Below are 27,798 nucleotides of genomic sequence, written 5' to 3' on the forward strand. Positions count from 1 at the left end.
AATAACATGACTGTATACAGTAAAAACAGTATGCAATATACAGTATGCACAAAAGACGACTGTATACAATAAAAACATACATACAAATATACAGTATGCACAAAATAAGACGACTGTATACAATGAAAATAATATACAATATACAGTATGCACAAAATAAGACGACTGTATACAATAAAAAATAATATACAATATACAGTATGCACAAAATAAGACGACTGTATACAATGAAAATAATATACAATATACAATATGCACAAAATAAGACGACTGTATACAATGAAAACAATATACAATATACAATATGCACAAAATAAGATGACTGTATACAATAAAAAACAATATACAATATACAGTATGCACAAAATAAGATGACTGTATACAATAAAAAATAATATACAATATACAGTGTGCACAAAATAAGACGACTGTATACAAAAAAAATAATATACAATATACAGTGTGCACAAAATAAGAAGACTGTATACAATAAAAAATATATACAATATACAGTATGCACAAAATAAGACGACTGTATACAATGAAAATAATATACAATATACAGTATGCACAAAATAAGACGACTGTATACAATAAAAATAATATACAATATACAGTGTGCACAAAATGAGACGACTGTATACAGTAAAAATATATATACAATATACAGTATGCAACAAAAGTAAGATGACTGTATACAGTAAAAAATAATATACAATATACAGTATGCACAAAATGAGATGACTGTATACAATAAAAATATACATACAATATACAGTATGCACAAAATAAAGACGACTGCATACAATGAAAAATATATACAATATACAGTATGCACAAAAATAAGAAGACTGTATGCAATAAAAATATATACAATATACAGTATGTATACAATACAGTATGCACAAGACATTGCTGTGAAAATATACCATTATGCTAAAATAAGACGACATATATAAAATGGCAGTACAGCCATACAAAATAAGACGACTGTATATCAATGAAAATCTGTATACGATATGCACAGTATGCACAAAATGAAGACGACTGTATGCAACGAAAATAAGATGACAGCATACAGTGTGCACAAAATAAGACGACTGTATACAATGAAAAATCCATATACAATATACAGTGTGCACAAAAATAAGAAGACAAAAAATGATATACAATATACAGTGTGCACAAAGACTATGCTCACAATATATACAGTATACATGCACAAAATAAGACGACCGTACACAATAAAAATAATATACAATATACAAAGTGTAATAAAATAAGACGCACTGTATACAATAAAAAATAATATACAATATACAGTATAATAAAATAAGACGACACTGTATACAATAAAAAGTAATATACAATATACAGCATGCACAAAATAAGACGACTGTATACAATAAAAAATAATATACAATATACAGTATGCAATAAAATAAGTCGATCAGACTACAATAAAAAATAATATACAATATAGCTAGCATGGCCAAAATAACTGTATACAATAAAATAATATACAATATACAGTATGCACAAAATAAGACGACTGTATACAATAAAAAATAATATACAATATACAGTATGCACAAAATAAGACGACTGTATACAATAAAAAATAATATACAATATACAGTATGCACAAAATAAGACGACTGTATACAATAAAAAATAATATACAATATACAGTATGCACAAAATAAGACGACTGTATACAATAAAAAATAATATACAATATACAGTATGCACAAAATAAGACGACTGTATACAATAAAAAATAATATACAATATACAGTATGCACAAAATAAGTCGACTGTATACAATAAAAAATAATATACAATATACAGTATGCACAAAATAAGACGACTGTATACAATAAAAAATAATATACAATATACAGTGTGCACAAAATAAGACGACTGTATACAATAAAAAATAATATACAATATACAGTATGCACAAAATAAGACGACTGTATACAATAAAAAATAATATACAATATACAGTATGCACAAAATAAGTCGACTGTATACAATAAAAAATAATATACAATATACTGTATGCACAAAATAAGACGACTGTATACAATAAAAAATAATATACAATATACAGTATGCACAAAATAAGTCGACTGTATACAATAAAAAATAATATACAATATACAATATGCACAAAATAAGACGACTGTATACAATAAATATAATATACAATAAACAATATGCACAAAATAAGATGATTGTATACAATGAAAATAATATACAATATACAGTATGCACAAAATAAGACGACTGTATACAATAAAAAATAATATACAATATACAGTATACACAAAATAAGACGACTTATTACTCATTATGTAAACAAACGGGCATCTAAAGGGTTAAAATCCTGAAAATTAACGAATATTTGGTAGTTATGATCAGGAATGATGTTGATTAAAAAATCTAAGTCAATGAAAGTGGAAAATAATATTAATATATAATATTTTTATGGCAGTTTTTTGACGCAAACATATTTGTCTTCTAAGGACCTCTGAGTAACTTTTTTAAATTGACGCACAAGGATTAATATTGACAAATAGGCAGTGTCTCGAAACATAGTGAGCTACTTAGACAGCATCTGTGTGCGCGTTCCAAGTCAGCGCGCAAATGATTCCCAAAAATGACTCGGAACGCGCACAAAGATGCAGTTTAGGTAGACAGATCTCTAGGTTTAGAAACACAACTATATATTTCTGAATGATCTCAACTTCAATTCGGTCCGATCTACTCGCTCTACGTCTGCTGAACTACAGCAGTGCAACTGTTTTACGAGCTTCAGTTCAATTTCCGTCTGGTTCCATTTAATTCTCTCTGATTAAACCGCATTAAATTCTCTCCACTGAGACGGAACGCGCTCGCGGAGCTCCAAACACGAACGCGCCTCTACAAGAGAGTGCGCGCGCGCGCCTGGTGACGTCACGCCCCTCCGGCGGCGGTCCTGAAGTCGGTAAAGACTGACAGACACAGTTAAACAAGTCCAGAGACACTGACGGGGCTGCACGAATCCAGGCGCGTCACTGCTCACACAAACGGGAATAATTTCGGTTCGGCGCGGAGAACGAGAGGAGCGCGGGGTGGCGTTCGCGAGACTCCCGCAATGGATCGGAGACTTTTAACGGTTCTTCTCCTTTCTCCCGTTATTTTATCGATCTCAAATGGAGCAGTTCAACAGTTTCAAGGTAAGACCGTGTGGGGGTTTTTCGCCCCTGAAGAGATGCGCAGAGATGAGTACGAACTTCGTCTTGCGAACTTCGTAAGAGATTCTCCTCATGCACTGCAGCGGTTCCAACTGACCAAATAAACTTGACAAAGTTGCTTTAATGACACGCTTTAACCACTATAACCATTTTAAAATGGAAAACGGTCAAATATAGTTAAATATTTGACGGGAAACAGTCTAACAGCCAAATCTTCACTTTACCTCAGTCCAAGTTTGCCGCCAAAACTGTCCAAAATTCCGTTATTTAGTTAGTTTGAATCTCATGGTTTAGTTACAGACGTCTGTGATATTCTTTAGGGTTTATTGTCCTTTTACTTTTATTTCTTACACTTCTGAGCATGTCTTGAAACTCAAACTCACATCTGTAGATTTAATGAAAACCATGAACGGCATGAAACTGTTTGAAATGATTTTGCAGCTCCATTTAAATGAGCTCATACTGTGCTGTATAATTTGTTTTTATGAATGAGTTTAATGTAATAATGTGTGTCGTTTTAAGATTTAGGGTAAATTGTGTCAGATCAGAATCAGATCAGACAGATTTTCTCACTTTACATCATTATATATAAATAAAACTTTGTCCGGGGCTTTGCTGCTTATGATTTTTTAAAACTATATTTGTATTTAAATAATGCAGTTATATTGTCCTTTAATCTTGGCAAGTTGACTCACTTTTTGCAGATGTTGCTCTTTTATTTTGTATATTTGTGTCCTGATGGTGGCAGCAGTGCACATGTGATGTGAGATTAACTCCAGCTCACACAAATCAGGAAAATCCAATAAATGTGAAACGTAAATGCTGTTATTGTGGCACATAATTAGTAGTTCTGCAAGTATCAGTATTCCTGCGGTCATGGAAAACCTGGAAAAATATGGGAATTTTGAAATAAAGAAATGGAAGATTTCACACACAAGATTTACGCATTTAAATTTCATAACAAATTTCCATCAAGTTGACTTGAATAGTCTTTAACAAAATAAAATAAAATATATTAAGATTTATTGTTTCAATTTGGTTTTACACAATTCAGTGTGATGGAAATGTATGAAATTTAAATGTGTAAATCGTAAAAATCTTTTTTATTTTTTTATTTATAATTATATTTTTTTATTTTGGTAATTTTTATATCGATTCTCAAAAGCAATGGATCGATCTTTTACTCTGTGCGTAACCCTCCACTACAACGAGTGGGAATCACTCGCATTTCCAACCCAATTTGTGGCTAAAGTTTGTATATTTGGCAACTGGCTGTTAAATGTTTAGATTTCACTCACCAGTAGTTGTGTAGTAATGTTCCATGTAATGTGTGTCCATAGACGAGATCCACACAATCCATTTGTTATTGAATAATGTCTTGTTTAATACTCTTTCTGTTCTTTACATTCAGTTGTTGATTAAAAACAACAAAAATATACATTTAATTCTAATCAGTCAGAGCACAGATGAGATAAATCCATTTAAGTCTCTCGTTAACATGTGCTCAATTAAAAGCACAGTTTACAGAAATGCCAGATTCCCTTAAAGACACAGTACCAGTTTTAGCACGTGTTCAACAAATCAATGTAAATACTTAAATAGTACAAATTATGCAAGTAAACAATAAAAATGTAACGAAATATAACGTATGCAATGTAATATATTTATTGATTTAATACATGGATTTGTTTATTATTAAAAGCTAAAACATGACCAAAATGATGAATATTAATTAATTAAATTAATATTTTCGTAATGAACCTAGTTAGAAGTAGTGGCCGACCGATATGGGTTTTTTAATGGCCGATGCCGATATCCAGAGAGCAGGGTGGCCGATACATCACACAATTTAATATAGTAAATAACATAAACATACAATTGCTAAAAAAATTATAAACTCTTATTTAGCACTATATTTACTCAATTTCGCACTAAACGTTAACTAAAAAAATATTGTATTTTATATGGTAGATAGCAGCTTCTTCTGTTTAGTCATCAATTTTTAGTAATTTATTTGCACACGAAGAAATTGTTAATATATTAGGAAGGAAATAACATTACACACAGTAGTCCAGCAACCATGGATGGCATGTCCACGTTAGCAATTGCATTTACTCAAAAAATACCGAATCACACCAATTGCACATACAGTGCATAATGAATAAGACATGCACTTATAGCACACGTGAAGCGCTTTTACATTGAAGTTGTACCAGAGATTATTTACTAGAGACGGGCCACTTCTATTAAAATGAATGGGAGAAATTAGAACGCCCAACTGCAGCCAATAACAAATGGATCGCGTGGATCTCGTCTTTGGACACACATTACATGGAATAATACTACACAATTACTGGTGAGTGAAATCTAAACATTTAACAGCCAGTTGTCAAATAAACAAACATTAGCCACATAGTGCGAAATTTGGTTGGAAATGCATGTGATTTCCTCTCATTGCAGTGGAGGGTTGCGCATAAAGTAAAAGATTGATCCACAGCGTTTGAGAATCGATATTGAATCGACCAAAGAATTATTAATTTTTTTTTTAATTTAATAGAAAAATCTAATGTTTTTTTGTCCAGCCCTAGAAATCATACTTGTGTCATTGCTCGAGTTAATACGCACCCATTGGAGGAAGAGAGAAACAAATGATTCAGTTGTCAGGACTCTGTTCAGGTTGATTGACCTTTGCCCTCAGTGTAGGATGAGCATTATGGAGATTATTTTGACTGGTGACGCAGAGGATATCCTGAGCCACACAACCTTAAACAGCCTCTTCCGTGGATTCAACACTGATGTTTGTTATTCCAGGGGCAAACGTTGTGTTTGATTTGCATTGTTCTGGTTTGATTTTGTTGTTGACATGCATGCATTAGTCACAAAGGGCATCCGCTGCATCTTTTCTGAGCTTGTTCATCTTCTTGAGTAGACTTGCCACGGTATCATAATTTTCACACTGGTGCGGTGTTCACGTTCATACCAGTGTTAGTTGGTTTTGACGCTAAGTGGTACTATGGTGTAATTTTCGTTAAGCAATAGCCTACACAAAAACGCAAGGCGGATTGATTTCAAACTTTGAACTTTATTTTTTATTTATTTTAACAAAAATGTCAAATTTCAAGTGCAATTAAAATGTGTGTTGTTCAACTTTTTGAAAGATGTCTTTTCAACAGTTGTGAAGGGCAACATCTCTTTGGCAACGAACCGACTTCATCTGTGCATTCTCTCCATCATGGGCGACCGGTCAGGTGTTTCGTTGTCCGGGCAAATACATCACTTATTGTGGGTTGTTGCAGGTTTAATGTTGATGTTTTATTACCTTTCATCCCAGGACCCAGTTTAGCTGCTTCAGAAGGGTAATGACTTTGTGTATGAATAAATTTGTTTAGTTCCCTCATAGGCCTGGGCAATATGCAAGAAATATGTTCACGATATTTTTATTTAAAAAAAAAAAAGAAAAAAAAATCACAAAATCCAATTACATTGTCAGCCCCCCGGCTGAGGGATCGGTGAATATTCTTACTTTAGTGATTTTGCACTGAAAATTAAATTACCCTAACTCTAACCCTAAAAAACGAAAAACTTACACCAAAGACTTTTCTAAATTAAAATTCAACTTCAAACGAAACGAAAAAGCAATTAAAATAACAAAGCTGTAAAAAACAAAAACAAAACCCATATATAACCACCTTTCCATTTACAAGCATCCGTCTATCACAACAGGTGGAAAATTACTAATACACATTAAGATCTAAAAACAATTCTAAATGTAAATATAATAATTATAATGATGATAATAATCACTGAGATATAACTCATGGTTCGAGGTGAATGTGTATGATTTAATCACAGATGTATAGGCTGCAGAGTTGCGTTCACAATGAACTGTTCTGTGGAAATAAAGTGAACTGAACTCAAAACATGAGGTCATTTACAGCACTCATAGACGATACTATTCTTAAGACTGAAACAAAGAAAGAGTGAAAACCCTTTACATACGTGAGACTGCACGCCTCCGAACAAACAGCGTGTCATACATGCGCATAGACGGCTTTTCTGTCATCTGTTCTTAATAATATAATAAAGTGTCTGTGTGTTTAACAGCGTTTCTTGTGTCATTCCGAATCCGAGACGTCTTCCAGTTACTCACCATGCACATTATATTGACTACCTGTGATTAAACGTCTTCTACTTTGCTGCCTGTGTAATTTGAAACGTTGGTAAAGAACATCTGGCTTTCAGTGTGTTATTTAGGTTCATTTATCATGAGTCACAAACTCTTCATTAGGCAACTATTCTTTAAGGGTATTCTATTCGTTAGGCTGTTGTGTTGATATTGGAAGTTCCACTCATAATGTTTCCACCAGTATAAAGTTTCACACCTGTGTTGTCCCTTGTACCAAGTAAAACCGGTAACACCGTACACCGTGGCAACCCTATTTTTCAGTACCAATGGGTACAGCTGTGTTCGTTTTCTTTAATTAGTCCATAGTAATATTCGTGGAGCCTTTTCCAAGACTCATGGGAGTCTGAAACTAGATCTCCGTTTTAATTGGAGGCCAGTTATAAGAACAAAACGAACATCCATGTTTGAATTAGTGTTGAATATGAGGTTGTTGTCAAGCGATTGTGTTTGTGTGTGATTGTGGAGCAGCTCGCTGCAGTCACATTCGTGAAAGGTTGCATGAGCCACATGGTCCCGATAGTTTACTAGCGTCTGCCAAAAGCATTTTTTGCACCCTTGTGCAGAATTCCAGCTCAGCCTCTGAGTATTTGTTGTGGCTGAGCTCTGCAAACTTTTCTGTCAAGGTGTGTGTGACTTCCTATGCCTCTGTTCCAGCAATACACACACTCTCTCACACACGCACACACTCTCTCACACACTCTCTCACACACGCACACACTCTCTCACACACGCACACACTCTCTCACACACGCACACACTCTCACACACACACACTCTCTCACACACGCACACACTCTCTCACACACTCTCTCACACACGCACACACTCTCTCACACACGCACACACTCTCTCACACACGCACACACTCTCACACACACACACTCTCACACACACACTCTCACACACACACGCTCTCACACACACTCATTAGGGATCCAGACTAAAAAAAAATAGGCCACTATGGAAGCACTGGCTTCTAAAATAAAACATTTAGGATCCAGTTTAATGCTTTAAATGGTTTTTCTTTATTGGTGTAAGGACGTAAACAGTTTAAGATTAAACCAATTGACACCGGTAGATTTTTTTTCTTTTACACCAATTTTGTATTCCATATAAACATATTTACTGCACTCAAAAAAATGCTGGGTTATTTTTTTCAACCCAAACGCTGGGTTGGGCCTGTTGGGTCATTTTATTGGGTTATGGTGGATTCCCCTACATCATACTCTCAGCAAAACAGGCCTGCGCATAGATACATTTTGAATTCTTATTTTAATTTAATTAATTTATGAATTGTATTAATTCCTTACATAAATAGTTTTCTAGTAATAGACACTAGAATTATAAGTAACATTTAAAGGGATAGTTCACCCAAAAAAATCATTTACTCACCCTAAATGCCATCCCAGATGTGTATGACTTTCTTTCAGAACGCACATGAAGATTTTTAGAAGAATATCTCAGCTCTGTTGGTCCAAGTGAATGGTGACCAGAAGCTCCAAACAGCACATAAATGCAGCATAAAAGTATCCATAAAATCCATATGGTTCCATTGGTTAAATTACTTTGAAAGTGAGAAAAAGAGAAACGCATCAATATTTAAGTCCTTTTTATTTCTTTTTTTTTTCTTTTTTTTTTTTTACTATAAATCTTAACTTTCACATCTAAAAGTCACACATGGCACCTATTTAGTTTTTCTTTCAGATGTGAAAGTGGAGATTCAGAGAAAAGAAAGCATTAAATATTGATCTGTTTCCAAATCTATCATATCACTTCTGAAGACATGGATTAAACCACTGGAGTCTTATGGATTACTTTAATGCTGCCCTTATGTACTTTTTGGAGCTTCAAATTCTGGCCGCTATTCACTTGTATTGAATTGTCTAAACAGAGATATTCTTTTTCTTTCTTTTAAAAAATTTTTTTATCCCCTTTTCTCCCAATTTGGAATGCCCAATTCCCACTACTTAGTAGGTCCTCGTGGTGGTGCGGTTACTCACCTGAATCCGGGTGGTGGAGGACAAGACTCAGTTGCCTCCGCTTCTGAGACCATCAATCCGTGCATCTTATCATGTGACTTGTTGTGCACGACACCGCGGAGACTCACAGCATGTGGAGACTCATGCTACTCTCCACGATCCACACACAACTTACCACACGCCCCATTGAGAGCGAGAACCACTAATCACGACCACAAGGAGGTTACCCCATGTGACTCTACCCTCCCTAGCAACCGGGCTAATTTGGTTGCTTAGGAGACCTGGCTGGAGTCACTCAGCATGCCCTGGATTCAAACTCACGACTCCAGGGGTGATAGTCAGCGTCCATACTCGCTGAGCTACACAGGCCCCCAGAGCTGAGATTTTCTGAACAAAAACAAATAATTTTAGAAGCTGAAGAAAAGCATACACATCTGGGATTTTTTATTTTTTGGTTAACTATCCTTTTAATAATACAACTGGTGTTTAATGTTTTTATTGCCTAGTGTATTTAACATTATTTATAAATGTTACTTTATTGTTCTACACGCTGTTTTTGTAAAATAGTTTATATGTACTTATTGCACATATTTATATTCATCCAAAAATAAAGTAGCTACCATGTTTACACATTTGTTTATGGTGTGGTTTATTTTACAATATTTTTAAGGATAAAACAATCTGAAAATATTAACCCACTTATGAGATCAAATTACCCCAGCATTCCTGTAAATATGAGCCAGCATTAGCGTTGAATAAATAACCCATTTGCAGGGTTAAAATGAACAACCCAACTTGCTGGGTTAGTTTAGCCCAACGTGTGTTCTGTCCCATATTTAAACAGTGACGGGGCTAAAAACAACCCAATTTGGGTTAAAAATAACCTAGCATTTTTTAGAGTGTGGCATTCTAACCGGCTTTTGAGTGTTGCGTGCATGAATGTTTGTGTTTTGACATCAAAAGCAGAGAATAACCTGAAGATTTCAAATCACACGTAACCATGGTTTTCTTGCGTTGATGATTTTTAGTTGTTATCAGTGTATTGGTGTGCATGTAAACAGTTAATTACACAGTGACGGAGAAGGAGACGCACAATTTATTTCTGTAGCGTAATTAAATGATGAAACAAAATCTCAAAGGTTTTGGTTCATAAGAAATAAGGGCTCGTGGGTGGAATTTAAGAGAATTAAAATAATGTGTGAAAGTGAAGAAATTAGGAGAGAAATATTTTACTATTGCATAGTATAATATTATATAATTATTTTAATATATTTTTATTATTGTATTTTTTATTGAAAAATATGAGTTTCAACAACTACAATGTAAATGTAAAATTGACCAAAATTAATTTAGTAAATTAAGTACTTATATATTTTAAGTATTAAGAAATATTTGTATATTTGATATATGATGATATACGTTTTTAAAGCTTTAAAAGGAAATCATAAATCCCTATTTTATTATTTGTTTTATATACTGTATTTGAAGTTAAATATGTAAAATATATTTTAAATTAAAGTGAATAAAAAAAAAAAACACCTTAAGAAATGACAATTTATATGACAATTAATCGTTAAAGCCCTAAAGGAGACAATTAATCGTCATAATCGCAATTATTTGTTTGACAATTAATCATCAGCCAAATTTCATAATCGTGACAGCCCTATAAAACCTGATGAAAATTTTCACCATTGGTGATTTGACCATTCAAATTCTTGCATATTTGTATTTTTGGACGCATTTGCCATTATTTTAGTTCAACCTGATATCATTGAAATAACAATTTTGTGACTCTGGCGATATTTTTACAAAATTATATTACATGGTTCATTACATGTATCGTGACAGTTCTGAGGTGAAATGTCCACTGTGTGGCACTCAAAGCGAGTTAAATGCTCTTACAATCTTAGATTAGTTTAAGGTTAATGCTCTATTGAGATTTAAATCAACAAAACTGACCATCCTACGCTAAACCCTAAAGCTAAACCTAACTGAAAGTGTTGTAAAAAGCAAATGTGAGATGAAAAACACAACTATGTCATTTTGTGGCACTTCTATGACACTTTGAGCACACGTGTGGACTCACGTGCTCTTCATGACTCGTATCCCGCTCCTTTACATCACAAGTGCAACACTTTCAGTCGAGCTACCGCACAATTTGGTCACTCGAACAAGCTTGTAAATGTAGTTGGTTATGCAATGCAAACGTTAAAATGAGTCATGCACTACAGTAAGTGTTTAGATGGATGAATGAATGTTACATTTATATAGTGCTTTATACAGTGAACAGGGGAATCTCCTCAACCACCTCCAGTGTGCAGCATCCACCTGGATGATGCAACAGCAGCCATAGTGCACTCACCACACACCAGCTGTTGATGGAGAGGAGAGAGTAGAGTTATAGAGCCAATTAATGGCTGGGGATTATTAGGAGGCCATGATTAATAAGGACCAATGGGGGGAATTTGGCAAGGACACTGGGGATACACCTCTACTCTTTACAAGAAGTGTCCTGGGATTTTTAATGACCACAGCGAGTCAGGACCTCAGTTTAACATCTCATCCAAAGGATGGTGCTGTTTTACAGTATAGTGTCCCTGTCACTATGCTGGGGCATTAGGACCCACACAGACTGCAGGGTAAACACCCCCTGCTGGACTCCCTAATACCTCTTCCAGCAGCAACCTTAGTTTTCCCAAGAGGTCTCCCATCCAGATACTGGCCAGGCTCAACCCTGCTTAGCTTCAGTGGGAACCAGTCTTGAGCTACAGGGCGATATGGCTGCTAGATGTCATAAGATAGCATTGTGTGAAGAACAGAGCGAAAAAATACATGTTTATGAACTGATAATCTGCTGTTTTACTCGTGATTTGTGTGATATTAGTGATTAAAAGTCATTGTTGTTGTAGCTCCTCTAGTCTAGTCTGCAAAACGTAAAAAAGGTAAAAATCAGTGCCCAAAAATGTAGGTATAGTAATGTGATTTTATGAGACAAGGTTGTATAAGTATATGCTCCAAAACATGCACAATATAGCATGTTCACCTGCAGCCGCTGCATGTTTGTATTAGCAATGTGTGCTGGATTGTTCTTATTTGCCGAGTTAACAGCACTGTACTAATAAAAGCTGTCTCGTCCTCCAGTGGGCTACAAACATGCATAAAAGCTAATGAATCAGCTGCTTCCATCAACAGAGACCTGCTGGGGCACACAAGGTGGACAGGTGCTCTGCCAGCAGCACGTACAATATCATCATGCTTAATAAACGACCGTAAATAAACAAACACTAGGTGATTAAGCAGAAATAATATGAAGGCTGCTGTTTAGCTAAGTTAAGCTCCTTTATAGGTGACCGTGTTAGGCCAAGTGCGCTCAAAAACAGAGCTAATTAATCCACAAAGGGCCAATGTCCCAATTTCAAAGGCTTTTTTGATGCTCTCGGTTGTGTTGTCGTGCTCATAGCAGGTATGTCCATTATTTAGTTTAATGGCCCTCTTATGAGTCATTAACAATTTGCCGGGCCTAGTTTAACTCCTGCAGCATTTTTCAATGTTTTCCTGACCTAATTATGATCAGGTTCTTGACACACACAACACAGAGATTTTTGACAGGAAATTGGCCTACTTCCGCATTGTACGGCTGCCCAAGGCGGGAGATGAAAGCCACACGGGAGAGCAGAAGTTTCCTCCTCACGGTTCGTTCACGGCCATATGAGAAGCTCTAGTGAACTCACTCGCCATGTGTTTCTCTCCTGCATTTGGTGACATTTTTAATTGTTGCCAAGCATCAATGCCCGGCGTTAATCCCAGAGATTTATTTACGTCTGCGCTAAATAGAGGAGGCGTAAATATTTGAGCTGTACGCAAGGACCATGTAGAGCCAAATTGTTTTTTTAATGACACTCTAATTATTTCTCGCCCAGTTTTTTTTGCACACTCGGCTGGTATTTATTGCGACGCCAGCATAAGAGAGGTTTCTGAAAGGATCTTTCTTAGTCTTTTTAATTGAAGATGATGCCAGGTTCAGCTTTGGAATAATTAAAGTTTTATGTTTAGTTCTGCTGTCCTCCATTAGCGCTAGTTTATGTTTATCCTTCTGTTTCACTGTTTTTGTTCCTGTGTCAGCAAGAATTAATATGAAGCTTTCAATACAAATTAATTTAAAGTACACAATACAATTGCTGTGAAAGTTTTGTCAGCTTGAAATGACTGTGCATTTTATAGTACATGATAGCAAATGTTTCTCTCAGCCACTGAATCCAAGCTAAACCTGAAAATGTGCCCTTTATTTTTTTCTCTTTTTTTATTCATATTATTTTGACACTTAACACTGTAATATTACACTTCATATAACTGCTGTACTTGAGGAGCCCAGTCTGTGAGATTTATTCCAGTCATTGTGTGCTGACATTCAACTTGCCCTTTCAGAGTACTGGTCACAAGAACAGGAAATGCCAGAGCTGAACAAACTGTTTGAGCCAAAATGGAGGCCTTTTCCTTTTTAATAATGACACATGTTGTTTAGAGCAAGTGTCTTCAACAGGGGGTCTGCAAATTATTGTTTGATCTACCATTGGCATTTCTAATAACCACTCACTCATACGCGAGCTATAGTGAGAGAGAGGAGTATCTATTTTAATCTTATCGACTTGTTAAAGTCCCTTGCAACTGCATGTCAAATCTAGGGATGTGTGAGACTAGTCGACTAAACAGTTCTGATGCTGCTAGTCGACACTGGAATTACTAGTCGGTTAACATTTCCCCCCCATTAAACTGATCATCATTTTTACACATTTACGTTTGGCTTTATATTTTTACAGAGGCTGCGCTTAAATTACTGTCATATTAATGTTACATATTTTAATAGATACATATTTTAATAGAATTAACAATACAAATATTATTTTAAAAAGAGGATATCTGGAGCAGATACAAAGTTTCAAATGACCTCAGGCTGCGCATGCTTCTTCCCTCTCTCACTCACCATGCACGCAGAAAAATGTCGTCTCACAAGACAAGCAAAGTAGTTATGAAATCACTTTGGTGGTGGTGCGGGAACGGATTTCCAAACGTTTGAAAGTCCCTATGGATTTTTTCACATTCGAGTCTTCTTGACATCTGTGCATACTTTTACGTTATTTTTCCGCAGTGCAGGCTTTATCAAGCGCAGGATAGCCGCCTCAGGTGAGTCAAGTCTTGTCTTTCACTGGACCATGTCGATGTTAATTTTGCTCATCAAAAAATGTATGATTTTGAGTAAGTAGCCTAGAAAATGAATTCTTTTCAACAAAGTGCCGACTGCTTAACAGGTTAAACTATCTTTTATTCTGTGTGCATGTCATGTTTAGAATACATTAGGTTTATTATGGGCTGCATCACAGGCCTATTTTTCCTATTCTATGGCTACTTTTTTTTTTTTTTTTACATCATAACTGTTATTGGTTAATGTTCTTTACCAAACAGCTGTCATATTAGATCAATGGCTAATGCACGACTGCACGTCGTGAAATACGCACAACTTTTCAGCGCATTTGTTTTCTCTCGTAGATTTGGCTTACCTGTTAATTATTTTCATATATAATGATGAAAAATTCTCCCAATTTGGAATCCCCAATTCCCACTACTTAGTAGGTCCTCGTGGTGGCGCAGGTACTCACCTCAATCTGGGTGGTGGAGGACAAATCTCAGTTGCCTCTGCTTCTGAGACCGTCAATCCGCGCATCTTATCACATGGCTCGTTGTGCATGACACCGTGGGGACTCACAGCATGTGGAGGCTCATGCTACTCTCCGTGATCAATGCACAACTTACCACATGCCCCATTGAGAGCGAGAACCACTAATCACGACCATGAGGAGGTTACCCCATGTGACTCTACCCTCCCTAGCAGCCGGGCCAATTTGGTTGCTTAGGAGACCTGGCTGGATTCACTCAGCACACCCTGGATTCGAACTCGTGACTCCAGGGGTGGTAGTCAGCATCAATACTCGCTGAGCTACCCAGGCTCCCCATATTCTTGCTTTTTAAACACTGTAAGATTTCTTTGAAAACTTTTTGGACTATGTGTGCAGTTAATGGCGTTCCCAATAGTCGATCGAAACTAAAGTTTTGGCTTAAACTTAATGTTATGATCAGAAACCACTCGTGAAAGCACAGTGCTCCTTTACCCCGATGCTTCTCCGTCCATCGGCTGCCTACAGAAGGATTGGCTTCGGAACATATGTTTAGAAAAGCCTCCGAAAAATTTGTTTGTATGCTTTTTTTCCCCTTTATTGGCAAGAAGTCAACAGTGGAGAGTACTTATCCAATGTTATGGCTCGGCAACGTTAGATGTCCAGAAACGGAGCTCCATGAATTATGAGTGATAGCATCATTGTGCCAACATGTGTTTGTACATGTGCTGAAAATTCATTAGAAACTTTTTGAGTATGTTCATTTCTATTCATCGTCGGACGTTGTGAATGCTTCACCTGTTTTAATATTACATTATTACATAAAAATTAATGGTGTTATTCCTGAACTGTGAGTAATGATTGCTTTGATGCTTAATGGATGAATTATACACTGGAAGACCGTAATTATAAGATGAGACAAGTACATTAAAAAGATGTATTATGACGTTCAAAATTACAGTTTTATTTTTTTAATCACTTTGTTACTAATTTCACATGCAAGTGGTACATTTTCAAAACTCAAAGGACAAAACACCAAACTGATCACAATTGTAACAAAGCTAGTCGTTCTTACAAAACCTCCTAATATGGTTTCATCAGGGTTGTACAAGTTTCCTTGGGGTGAGTATTACATTTACATTTAGTCATTTAACAGATGCTTTTATAGTTGCCAAAGTGACTTACAAATTAGAGAGACTCACAAATTTTTCACAGTCCTATAATTTGCTTTAAAGTAGTTAGGTCTTTGAATTACATAGTGGACGTTGATGGCCCAGATGTCACTGGGCTCACCAGTTCCTGCTAGGGCTGGGCGATATGGACAAAAAAATCATATCACTGTATTTTTAGGCTGAATGGCGATACATGATATACAGCACTGCAAAATTGTCAGTTCCTCTGGATTTACTATTTATAGGTATGTGTTTGAGTAAAATGAACATTTTAGTTTTATTCTATAAAGTACTGACAAAATTTCTCCCAAATTCCAAATAAAAATATTGTCATTTAGAGCATTTATTTGCAGAAAATTACAACTGGTCAAAATAACACAAAAGATGCAGAGTTTTCAGACCTCAAATAATGGAAAGAAAACAAGTTCATATTCATTTTTAAACAACACAATACTAATGTTTTAACTTAGGAAAAGTTCAGAAATCAACATTTGGTGGAATAAACCTGATTTTCAATCAAAAAAGAGATTTTTGAAAATAATGTGGACATTAATTTAGTATCAATTAAATTGATTTGTATGGTGTTTTTCAATACATATTGTTTTAAGGTGGCTTTATAGGGAACATTGCACTTTTGTGTAAAATGTTTATAATGTTTGTCCAAATCAATGCATGTGGATTATATGTGTTTTTTGTTTGTTTTTTGTACGGCACAGTTTATTGTGTGGCCGCTAATGCATCCCCATTTCCCACACAAGATTAATAAATTCAATCTATCAACAGGATCAATCGTTATGTCATCACCAAAAGATTTCATCTAGGTTTAGGCTAGTATTAAGATACGGAGATTATGTACAGTATGTAAACTAACAATTATAAAGCTAAATTGAGACAACTACCCAGTCATCTCTCGCAAAATTTTATCCAAACAATAACAGCAGCATGACTGTATCATCTCTGAACCTTGCAATGCATTAGCATCCTGCTGTTAGGACCTCTCCTGTCTCTGCAGTAAGTACACTGGTTCGGTAGAATGGACTCTTCAGGTTCTGACTAGACTCTATATCTGCTTTAAAATAAACATAATTATCTACAATCCTCAAAACATGTCCAATAGGGCTGCAACTAACGATTATTTTGATAATCGATGAATCTAATGATTATTAGAACGATTATTCGACTATTTGGCGATTATTGCAATGATTAATCATTAGCCCTTAACCAATTATTCAGCTTGTGCCCCGACTTAAAAGGTTGTATTAAACGTGCTTATTTACAATAGAGGACAAAATCACCTTTTAAAAATACCTCTAAATGACATTCACTGAATTAATACTATTAATACTTTTTATTAAGTTTAATTCAGTAAAGAAATTCACTGCAATAAATCCTATTGTTATCAAGTGTATTTGTGTTGTTTTCCATTTAAAATTGTCTAAAAATCCTTAAAACAAGATACATTTACTTGAGAAGCAACATATAAGATATATTTAGTCTTGCTTTAAGAGAATATATCTTAAATATTAGTGTATTTTGTATATAAGTGTATTTTTTCACTTTATACTTCTGTGAGTGCAGTAAAGACTAAATATACTTACATTCAAGATCTATTCTCTAAAAGCAAGTCTAAATATCTTATATGCTGTTTCTCAGGTCAATGCATCTTTTTTTAAATATTTGTATTTTTAATATTATATTCAGCATTCTCAGATAACAATTTTTTCTTCTGCAGTATAGCTGCTAAAGTAAATGTACGTTGTTTTAAGGAGTTTTAGATATTTATATTGGAAAACAAGCCAAAACAAAAATCAAAAATGTATTTTGTTGCCGTGTATAATGAGGCGAAGACTCTCTCACATTTCTGTTCACTTCAATCCATCTTTAACTCAAACAAACTCTCTCTTATTAATAAAGCTGCGTATTGCCAGTTTTCTTCATGATAAGAAATGCACAGTGACACACACATTATGTTTCAATAAGTCGCGGGTCATCACGTTATAATCTAGCTGCATTAAGCGTGTGCGCTCGAGGGATGAGCGTCCCGTGACAGAGTGTGCATCAGCCGTGTGCAGTTTCAATCGCTCCCCTTAGATCGGGACACTTCGCACAACTCATAGAAGAGACTCTGACCGCACAGAGAAATGACCGTTTCGGAGTTTGTAGTTATTTACATGATCTGCTTCCTTATTATTTAAAATGTAATAAAGTGTCATGGGATTGTACACCCTACACTGGTTAGGCCAGTCTTGTCAGTTAGCTGGTTTCAGAGGGGTTTTGAACACTTTTTAGCTGGTCAGGCTGGGAGACAGCTAATATCAGCATGACCGGCTAAGACAAGCTAAGGCCAGCTAAGACGAGCCTTACTAGCTAGAAAAAGTGTTCAAAGCCCCTCTAAAATCAGCATGACCAGCTAAGACCAGGCTGGGCAACCAGCTAAAACCAGCCAACCAGCTTATGCAGGTTTTAGCTGGTCTTTTCAGCAGGGCAGCATTTAATGACTATTTCAATGGCTTTGCGATGTAAACATCATGAAGCATGTACATAAAATAATATGGTAGCCTACCATACACGTTTTTATAGGCATAAAACGCAACACTCAATTTTATACAATATGTAATGGGTCCCGGCTCCGTCTCTCTACCCACCAAGGGGTCCTTGGCCTGAAAATGGTTGAAGACCACATGTTTAGAGTCTCGTGCTGCTGCATGAATAACGTCTCAGTGAAAGGCAATGTCACAACACACAAGGAAAGGAATGTTGGTATGGTTTGTAGTTATGGTGCATTTTATATTTTAATATGAGTTCATATCAGCTGGATATACTTCTCACACAGTTTACTCCATCACTCCATATGCTTATTAACTCAATATATTAAATATTACTTGGTCTCCTTAACTGAGTGTAATTCTATGTTATTTTGAGTGGCTTGTTATAGCCGCAATCACTCATTTGCCTATCAAGGACTCTAAACAGCCATCTGAAAGCAGCACTGCTCACAAGCTAGGGCTAGTAGATGATGATGGTACTCAGGAACACATTTGCTCAGTGCAAAAAACTAGTGAGCTGCCTTGCTGTCTACATAGGCAGCTGCCTTCTAAGGAAGCATTATTACTGAAATGGAACCTCATAAGTGACCTCTCCAGATAAGCAACTCCCCATACTACACAAATAGCAATATAGCACATATAAATGTTAGATTAAATAGATTTAAGTAGTTTAAACCTGTGATTCCATACCGGGCATACACAAGCAGTAGGGCTGGTTACTGATACAGATTGATACAGAGAAGCATAATTTTGCTGCCTACCTTTTGTGTCTGGAGCACACCTATAATGTCATGAAATGCTGTCTAGGTTTTTGGAACAGAACTATAAAATCTTAAACATCTCTGTAACATCTGCAGGCTGTTGTATTAGGGGAACAGTGAAGCAGATGCTGCTGATGCAAGCATTCACTGTGGAGCAGAGCGCCGGAAAGGTATGCACCAAAGGGAGTAAGATCATTAATAAACATAATGCAAAATATGTATGTAATTTGTAAAATTAATATTGAACCGGAATGAAACTGCAGCATTAGTATTTCTTATTGGAGCAATGTTTGGAGTAATGCTCAGAGCGGGACGTTGTTTTAAACCTTGAATTGGGTGGAATAGAGAAGTTGCTCACAGAAGTGACTCTAGGGGCTTTTGAGACCGAGGTAAAGGGAATTCTATATTAAAAAAAGATCCAATAATAGCTTAAAGGCAAATGTGTGTAAATATTTAATTGGGCATTATACGGTTTTTAACTTGAGCTTGTCCAGGAGGAGGAATCGGACTGTAGGAAATAAAATAAAAGTTTGGAGCACCAGAGGCATTAAGGAGTATTCCGGGTTCAATACAAGTTGAGCTCAATCGACATCATTTGTGGTATAATGTTGATTACCACAAAAAATTATTTTGACATGTCCCTCCTTTTCTTTGAACGGACAAAAAAAGAAAAAAAAAAGAAAAAAAGAAAAGAAGCAAAAATCAAGGTTACAGTGAGATATAACTTTGGATATAACTTTTTACAGAAATGGTTAGTATGTGATTTTTATCACACTAAAATCTTGTTAACACGCATATTGTTTAGGTCTTGTGGCTATACGTTTGAAAGTATTTTAACGTTTATGGATTGGCTCCATTCACTTCCATTGTAAGTGTCTCACTGTAACACAGATTTTTGCTTTTATTTTTGTTTAAAGAAAAAGAGGGACGAGTCGAAATTAATTTTTGTGGTAATCAACATTATGCCACAAATGCTGTCGATTGAGCTTAACTTGTATTGAACCCGGAATATTCCTTTAATCCTTTAAGCATTGAAAGTGTTTTTAAAGATTTCCTGTTTTAGTGGCATACCCCAAATTAAAGTCTTATAACTCGACCAAAAAAACAAACAAACAAACAAACAAAGAGGGTCAAGTGTTTGGTATCATTTAAAAAATTTTTTTAAAAAAAAATCAGATTTTTTAATGATAGAGATTGTAATACACTCTGAGACTCTCAGCCTAAGAAACTGCTGGAAAATCACAAAGTCTTAAACCAAAAATTTACTTTTTTTCCCCCATTATTTTTCTTATTTGACTTATATCTCTAGGAGTAAAGAAGTTGGCTCCAAAAAACTGCTTTTGTTTTGTTCCCAATCATGTCAGCTGTATCTGAGAAAATCTTTGTGTTGATATGACAAAGCAATCAAAAGTTATAACATTACAAATATAATTTATCATAGTGTCCAAAAATGTCTCCAAACAAATAAAACATAATAATTGCACATAAGAACTAATTACACATGCAAACACAACAATGACTAAAGGTTTGCATAGCATGCAGACATGATTTTAGTAATGAGATTTCACAGAATGAGTTTCATTCTGTGTCATTTGAGTCATCATTGAGTCTGTGTCATGTACTTGGTGCCATCTCCTGGTGGCCATATGCAACTCCAATCATCAATCATGTCTCTCTGCCCAAATATGGATGATTTTTGCAACAGTCTGAACCCAATCCAATTGGTTTAGCATTCCATGATGCTACATAATTTCCGTTGACGTCATCTGATCCAGGAAAGATAACGTAATTGCAAGATGCCAGATAGCCAGATGCTGTGTGCACATTGTGCTTCGTGTGGATTATCTAATAATCTATGCATATGATTACCTTGTGTGTGGGCTCGTTTGAAAGATAATCACCTCTTCTAAATAATGGTATGTGATATGTTATATTCTGTTTATATATCGTAAAGTTATAAGTGAAAATGTGGCATATAAGCAACACCTGTTCAAATGAAACATAATTTTAAAAGACATATATTTAGCTATTACTCAATATATTTTTATCTGTGAGTAAAACAAGTAGGCTGGTTGTATTTTACACTTTGAGAGCTTTCCAACAACATATGACGCATGGCTATTTGATGAGCTTAAACTTTTTACCGATTACAATAATATGTACAGTGTAAAATTATTAATAAATTACTTCTGATTTGTGTGCAAATTTCAAAGCACATGTTCAGTTTTGGTCATAATGCCTACATGAGTAGAGCTTCTAAGCTTTCAAACGATACCTATTTTATGTTTGTCAAGAGAAATGCTTTATGAATAGTAGAGAAAAGGCTGTCGTGCTTTACCTTCATCACAGCCTTAAACATTCAAATTAATATATGGATTATATACTAATTGTAAACTGGTTGAAGCTGCTTGTCTCAACAGAACAGAATTTTATTGGTACATTTTTGTTCAGTTTTGATGCCAGTATTCAGTATTCTTATTTTTGTGGCACTTATTCCATGTGCCTGTTTTTGGGTCATTGCTGCTGTTCTCCGTGCAGGAAGGATATATGGATTTATGAAGCACCCCAGGACATGCTCCGCTCTTTAACACCTCATATTTCATCTGCTCTTGATGGATGAAACCCTGTATGTATGTCATCCATTTATATGTGAGCAGACGAGGAGGGACATTTTCAAGGAACCAAAGGGGAATCTCTTGTGGTGTGGGCAAAGTTAAGTGAGGTTAAGAAGACTCTTGAAAATTAGAGCAGCTGAGCTTTTTAGGGGCTAAACATGTTACCAGGAGGAGGGCCCTCAGAGGAGAACCAGAGCGGGCTGTCCTTTAAGTCGATATCTTTATAGATATGCTTTGATACCAGACTCTATTCAGTGGTTATCAACAAAGTTAGATAGGGGCATAGTGTTCAGGTGTGAAATAGTCAAAATAGGGGCAAATATGAGTCAATATGAAATCCAAAATTGACTCTTTACTTTCTTAATACACATTCTTTGTCTTATTGTGTGTGATACATCAATGCATATTATTCCAAAGAAAAAAGGTTACCCTCTGAAACAACTTTCCTTTTTTTTTTGCAGTATTATCAGACGATTCTATTCACATGTTTTACCATGCTGCGTGTTGTTGCATGTGGTGGTGAATCTTGGAGCTTTGGAACAGAGAATCGCTCCTATGTTAGTCATCTCGGATTATATGTGGGATGTCGCGGTCCTGTCACTCTGTCAGGTTGTGGTTTTTGTATGACGGGAGCATGACATCTTCATTCCCTGTTTGTCTTGTTTTTCGTGTACGTTCTTTGTGTGAGCGCACGGGTCCAGGTGTGAGTTACCGCTGTGCGCTCTTCGGTCGGTCTTGTTTGTGTCCGTAGCATGGTGGCTGGATCCTGACTTCCTATCTGGTTCGGTTTCGGTCTGTGTCGGGATCCGGACACTCAGGCTCCATGTTCTGTTGTTTGTTCTTTCTCTCCCTCATGTCTCTCACGCTGCCGGCGTGCGTGATCAGTGTTTCCATGGGAACCTGTCTCCTCGCTGATTCCCTGTCCATTTAAAGCCTTTGTTGTGTCATTGTCGTTGCTGTATTGTTGAATGTTGTAGTGTTTAGTGTTGATGTGTATTGATGTTAGTTTGAGTACCAAGTAACAAACCTCACTCTCTCTGCCTAGTTGGTCCTGTCTCGTGTATCTGTTTGGATGACCGTCTTTGCTTGCATGTCGGAGTGTGGTTGCTTTCAAGTTTGCTGTACTCTTGTTCTCTGCGCTCATGAATCTTCAACAGAGGATTCTTCTTCTCTGCCCGCATGTCGGGAGTGTGTGAGCGGCACACCCTACTCTTCAGCAGAAGATTCCTCATGGATCTGCCACTCACCTGCAGGCACGCACTTCACGGAGGATTCCTCACGTTTCTGCTGAACTTATTATTTACTGTAAATAAATCCTTTGGACTGTTCCTCTGCTCTTGGGTCTCTATCTTGCTCTTGCTTTCTGACATGGGGTTTGTTGGATTTGCACAGCACAGACACAAAAAGTTTCCTTGCTCCTCCCAATAGAGTGCAGGGTTAGTCTAGCAGATCCTTTCAATTGATGACCGCCACCGCCTCTGTAACGAAGTGGGCAGCACCACTGTTGCAGTACTGAAATGCTCAAAGCTTCGTCGAGAAGCCAACAGCATGAAAAAAGCCCCTCCACAATGATAAACAAGGCAAATCTTCACTGGGGAAATCCAATAGATGCCAAATTAAGCAAATCCCTGTTTAGATCATTGAAGAAAGGAAAATCATTCTGTGTGGTGCTACTCGACTGATCCCGAGAGCCATGCTTCCAACTTCTTACCCAAACTTCTCCTCCTAATACCCTACATCCCAGAGATGAGGAGAAAAAGTCAAGTGTGTCTCACAAAGCCCAGGCAACTGTGAGCGTTTGTTTGTTCATCTGTTCAGGATGAGTTGAAGATGAAAAGCAGTGACAGAGATGGCACCAGCACAACAGCAAGCTCTAAACTTGGGTTTGTAAGAGTTGTGCTTGAGTTTCTGTCAGGTGAAAAAGATTTCTAGTTCTCTGACAAGAGACAGACAGGCAGACGAGATGCTGGAGGAACATCTGGAAGATAAGGCCAATGGAAAGAGAGATATGAGGAACAGGAGGAGTGGTGGAGGGTCATTTGGACAGGCAGGCAGATAAGATGCGAGACACACTGGCAGATGGAGGTGCAGTGCCGCAGGCCTGTCCAGAGGGTTTCTGCATTAACAGGGAACCGATCCGAAAGCTGCCTCAGAGCTAAGCACTAATGCATTTGCTGCTGTACATTCTCTGTCCTGCGTTTCCTCATAAATAGGCATCAGCTGTTAAAAGGATAGCCGTCATTTATCTACTCACCCTCATGTCATAGACCTTATTCATAGAAGCACCATATTTGATTTACTCACAGACAAAAATATAGCGAGTAACAGCTAAGTACGCTGCCTGGCCAAAAGAAAAAAAATTGCATAATCTAATATTTTGTTGGACCGCCTTTAGCTTTGATTACGGCATGCATTCGTCGTGACATTGTTTCAACAACCTTATGCAATGTCACAACATTTATTTCCATCCAGAGTTCCATTAATCTTTGACTGAGATCTTTTATTGATGACGGGAGAGTCGAACCACTCCGTAAAGTCTTCTCCAGCACATCCCAAAGACTTTCAATGGGGTTAAGGTCAGGACCACTCTTTCACATTTCGAGCCTGATGAATCTTGGCATTGTCATCCTGGAGTATACCCGTGCCGTCAGGGAAGAAAAAAATCCATTGATGGGATAACCTGGTCATTCAGTACATTCAGGTAATCAACTAACTTCATTTTATTGCTGCATAACGTTGCTGAGCCTAGACCTGACAACTGAAGCAACCCCAGATCATAACACTGCCTTCAGAGGCTTGTACAGTGGGAACTATGCATGACGGGTGCATCGCTTCATGTGCTTCCCTTCTCACCCTGATGCACCCATAACTTTGGAATAGGGTAAATCTGGACTCATCAGACCACATGACCTTCCATTGCTCCACAGTCAAATCTTTATGCTCCCTAGCAAATTGAAGTTGTTTAAGAAATGAGAAGCTACACACTGCATCAGTTAGGGTTAAAAGAATGTTGCCAGCTGAAACATATTATTCACTGCAATAATGATCCAATCATATGCTCTTAAGTATCTGCTTATTTAAATCTAATCGGCGACTTTTTTTTGGCCAGGCAGTGTATATATCTTTTACAATCATGTTGGGGTTGCTTATATTCCACGTTTTCCATTACCATTACTATGGAACCGATTATCTTGCAAACGAGCCCACACACAATGTAATCGGGTGCATAGATCATTAGATAATCCACACGAAGCACAATGTTACATATGGCCACCAGAAGATGGTGCCAAATACATGACACAGACTCAGTGATGACTCAAATGACACAAAATGAAACTCATACTATGAAATCTCATTACTAAAATCATATCTGCATGCTATGAAAACCTTTAACTTAAATCTGCAATGAAGCGAATGCACAACGGAGCTCGACTTCTAGATAGAGTGCATAAACGGGTGCAAGCCTTTACGTTCATATTGTTTTTTTTCATGAATAAACTCTCCTGTGCGTGAGTTTGTGAAGGAGGTTTGGAATTGTAACTTTTGTTGGGGATGAATGGACATGTAGTTGCTATACCTGGTCGTGGTGTGCGCTAAATCATATCTGATATAAAAAATCTTTGTTGTGTTCCATATAGAAGAAAGTTTGAGATGGCATAAGGGTGAGTAAATGATGAGAGAATTATACCTTTAATACAGTTCTCCTTTAAACAGGACAGTCATGGTTGTCTTTGTTGAACGAGACACTCTTCTCTTGGGTTTAGCTATTATGTTTTTCCTCTCTACGTAGTGATACAGAGTGTCTTGTTCTGCTGATTGCGTCCCTCCATGGCTTATTTGTTTCCATCTCGATAGGCTGGATATTTTGTAAGACTTGCCTTGAAATAAATATGTGGGTCATTGGCTTTCGCTCAATATTCAATACAATCTCATCCAAGTATGAGTTTGACTCCCACTCCCTTTTTTGTGTTTAGCAAGCTTCATGATGTAGCTAAACTTAAAGTCAACATGAAATGGCATTTGTTGGGCAGGTCTTATTTTTTATCACTGTAAAAAAATAAAAAGTTGTGTAGATAACCAGCTGCAAAGCATTTTTGAGTTTACTCAACTTTAGGCAAGTTATTGTATCAACTTAACAGTTCAAGTTTGATTGTAAGTTCCATTAACGCAATACAATAAGTTCTGCAAACGTAAAAATATTAATGATTTTTAAAAGTAGTTCCAAGTTCAATAAACGTGCATTTTTAAGTAGGCTACAGCTGACCATAATTTTCAATATTCTTGGCAGAAAAATATATTCTTTATCTAGCACATCTACATGTCTATATAAAATCATCAGCCCCACCAAGGTACCAAATTAATTGATCCAACTTAAAAAGTGGTGTAGTTAAAAATTACTCAGCACTTTTAGAAGTCAACTTAATAATAGAAGACACTTCATCAAAACGAACACTAAACATCCTGATGATGACTTTAAACAACACTTTTTTTTTACAGCAAAACATCACACAAATACAACCACACGTCTTCTCTGATTATATACGCTTACTGGATGATGCCTCTAGTCTTAAAGAGACAGTACCGATTTAACACGTGTTCTACATATCAATGTAAATACTACTAAATAGTACAAATTATGCAAGTAAATTTATTAAAGACATTTATTGATGGAATGGATTGAATTTGATAATTTTTCAAAAGCTAAAATGACCAATTTGATAAAACTAATGATAAAATATAATTTGTAAAATTGATATTTTTGAATTGTACCTAGAAGGGTTGCCTAAAAGGTTTATTTATGATTAATAGCATAAGCTGAGAGAGAATTTATTTGATATGTAAGCAAAATGGACATTGTAACAGAAATGTACCCATATGAATCAGAATCGAATAGAATTGGGAAATCTGTATCAATACCCAAATTGTATGTGCTCACTGTTCAAAATTTTTAATTGATTTAAATAACACAAAAATTGACTTAAGTAATCTCAACTTTTCCTACATTTAGACAGTTTATTCAACCTTGAAAATTGAATTTATCTGACAAAATTGAAGTTGGTTTTTTTTTTTTTTACAGTGCATTGGTAATTGAGTTGATTGTGAAAAGTGGGAGTTTTGTACCAAAATGGAGCTAAACCTGAATGTGAGAGTTTGGGAAAACAAGGCATAAATAACATTATCAAATAGCCAGGCCCTGTAATTACGTTTTGATGAAAGATTACAAAGACAAAAAACATGCATTGATGAATCATTCACAATAAAACCAGACATTTTTGATTTCATGTTGATTTAAAGGTCATGGCAGCTTTAACTGTTTGTGTGTGTAATCTAGCTAAAAAGTTACATCAATCCCTGCTGTGAATTTAGAGTTGTCGTTTTGAAATCCATGGCAGTTCGATGTCTGGAAATATCCACAGCGAGAGTCCAATCTGAAGACTCAACAGTGCAAATGATGAGGGCATATGTTTACCTCTGACTCCTCTCACACAGGGAGATGGATTAAATTGCAGCAGTTTGGTTTGTTGTCAGATTCTTAAAGTGTTGTTTTCAAGCATGAACTGTCCTCAGGCCCCTGCAGAGGGTTTACTCAGTGGAACTGAATAGGGAGGTCTCTCGCAGCTAATTGAG

The 27,798-nt window shown here is 36.3% G+C and overlaps 1 protein-coding gene across 10 annotated transcripts in view; it reads left to right on the forward strand.

Moving 5' to 3' along the window:
- Positions 1-3,001: 3,001 nt before the first annotated feature.
- Positions 3,002-27,798, forward strand: part of LOC127431906 (receptor-type tyrosine-protein phosphatase mu-like) — a 359,297-nt gene continuing 334,500 nt past the window's right edge. For 6 of the 10 annotated variants that reach the window (XM_051682544.1, XM_051682546.1, XM_051682551.1 and 3 more), the window contains exon 1: positions 3,003-3,224. In XM_051682544.1, coding sequence (XP_051538504.1) covers positions 3,143-3,224 — 82 coding nt within the window. In that variant the 5' untranslated portion in view covers positions 3,003-3,142. Of the gene's footprint in view, positions 3,225-27,798 lie in introns of all 10 variants that reach the window. The other 4 variants (XM_051682542.1, XM_051682543.1, XM_051682548.1 and 1 more) reach the window with 1 other exon arrangement.

Source organism: Myxocyprinus asiaticus, chromosome 41 (genome assembly GCF_019703515.2).
Source record: "Myxocyprinus asiaticus isolate MX2 ecotype Aquarium Trade chromosome 41, UBuf_Myxa_2, whole genome shotgun sequence".
Taxonomy (NCBI): Eukaryota; Metazoa; Chordata; class Actinopteri; order Cypriniformes; family Catostomidae; genus Myxocyprinus; species Myxocyprinus asiaticus.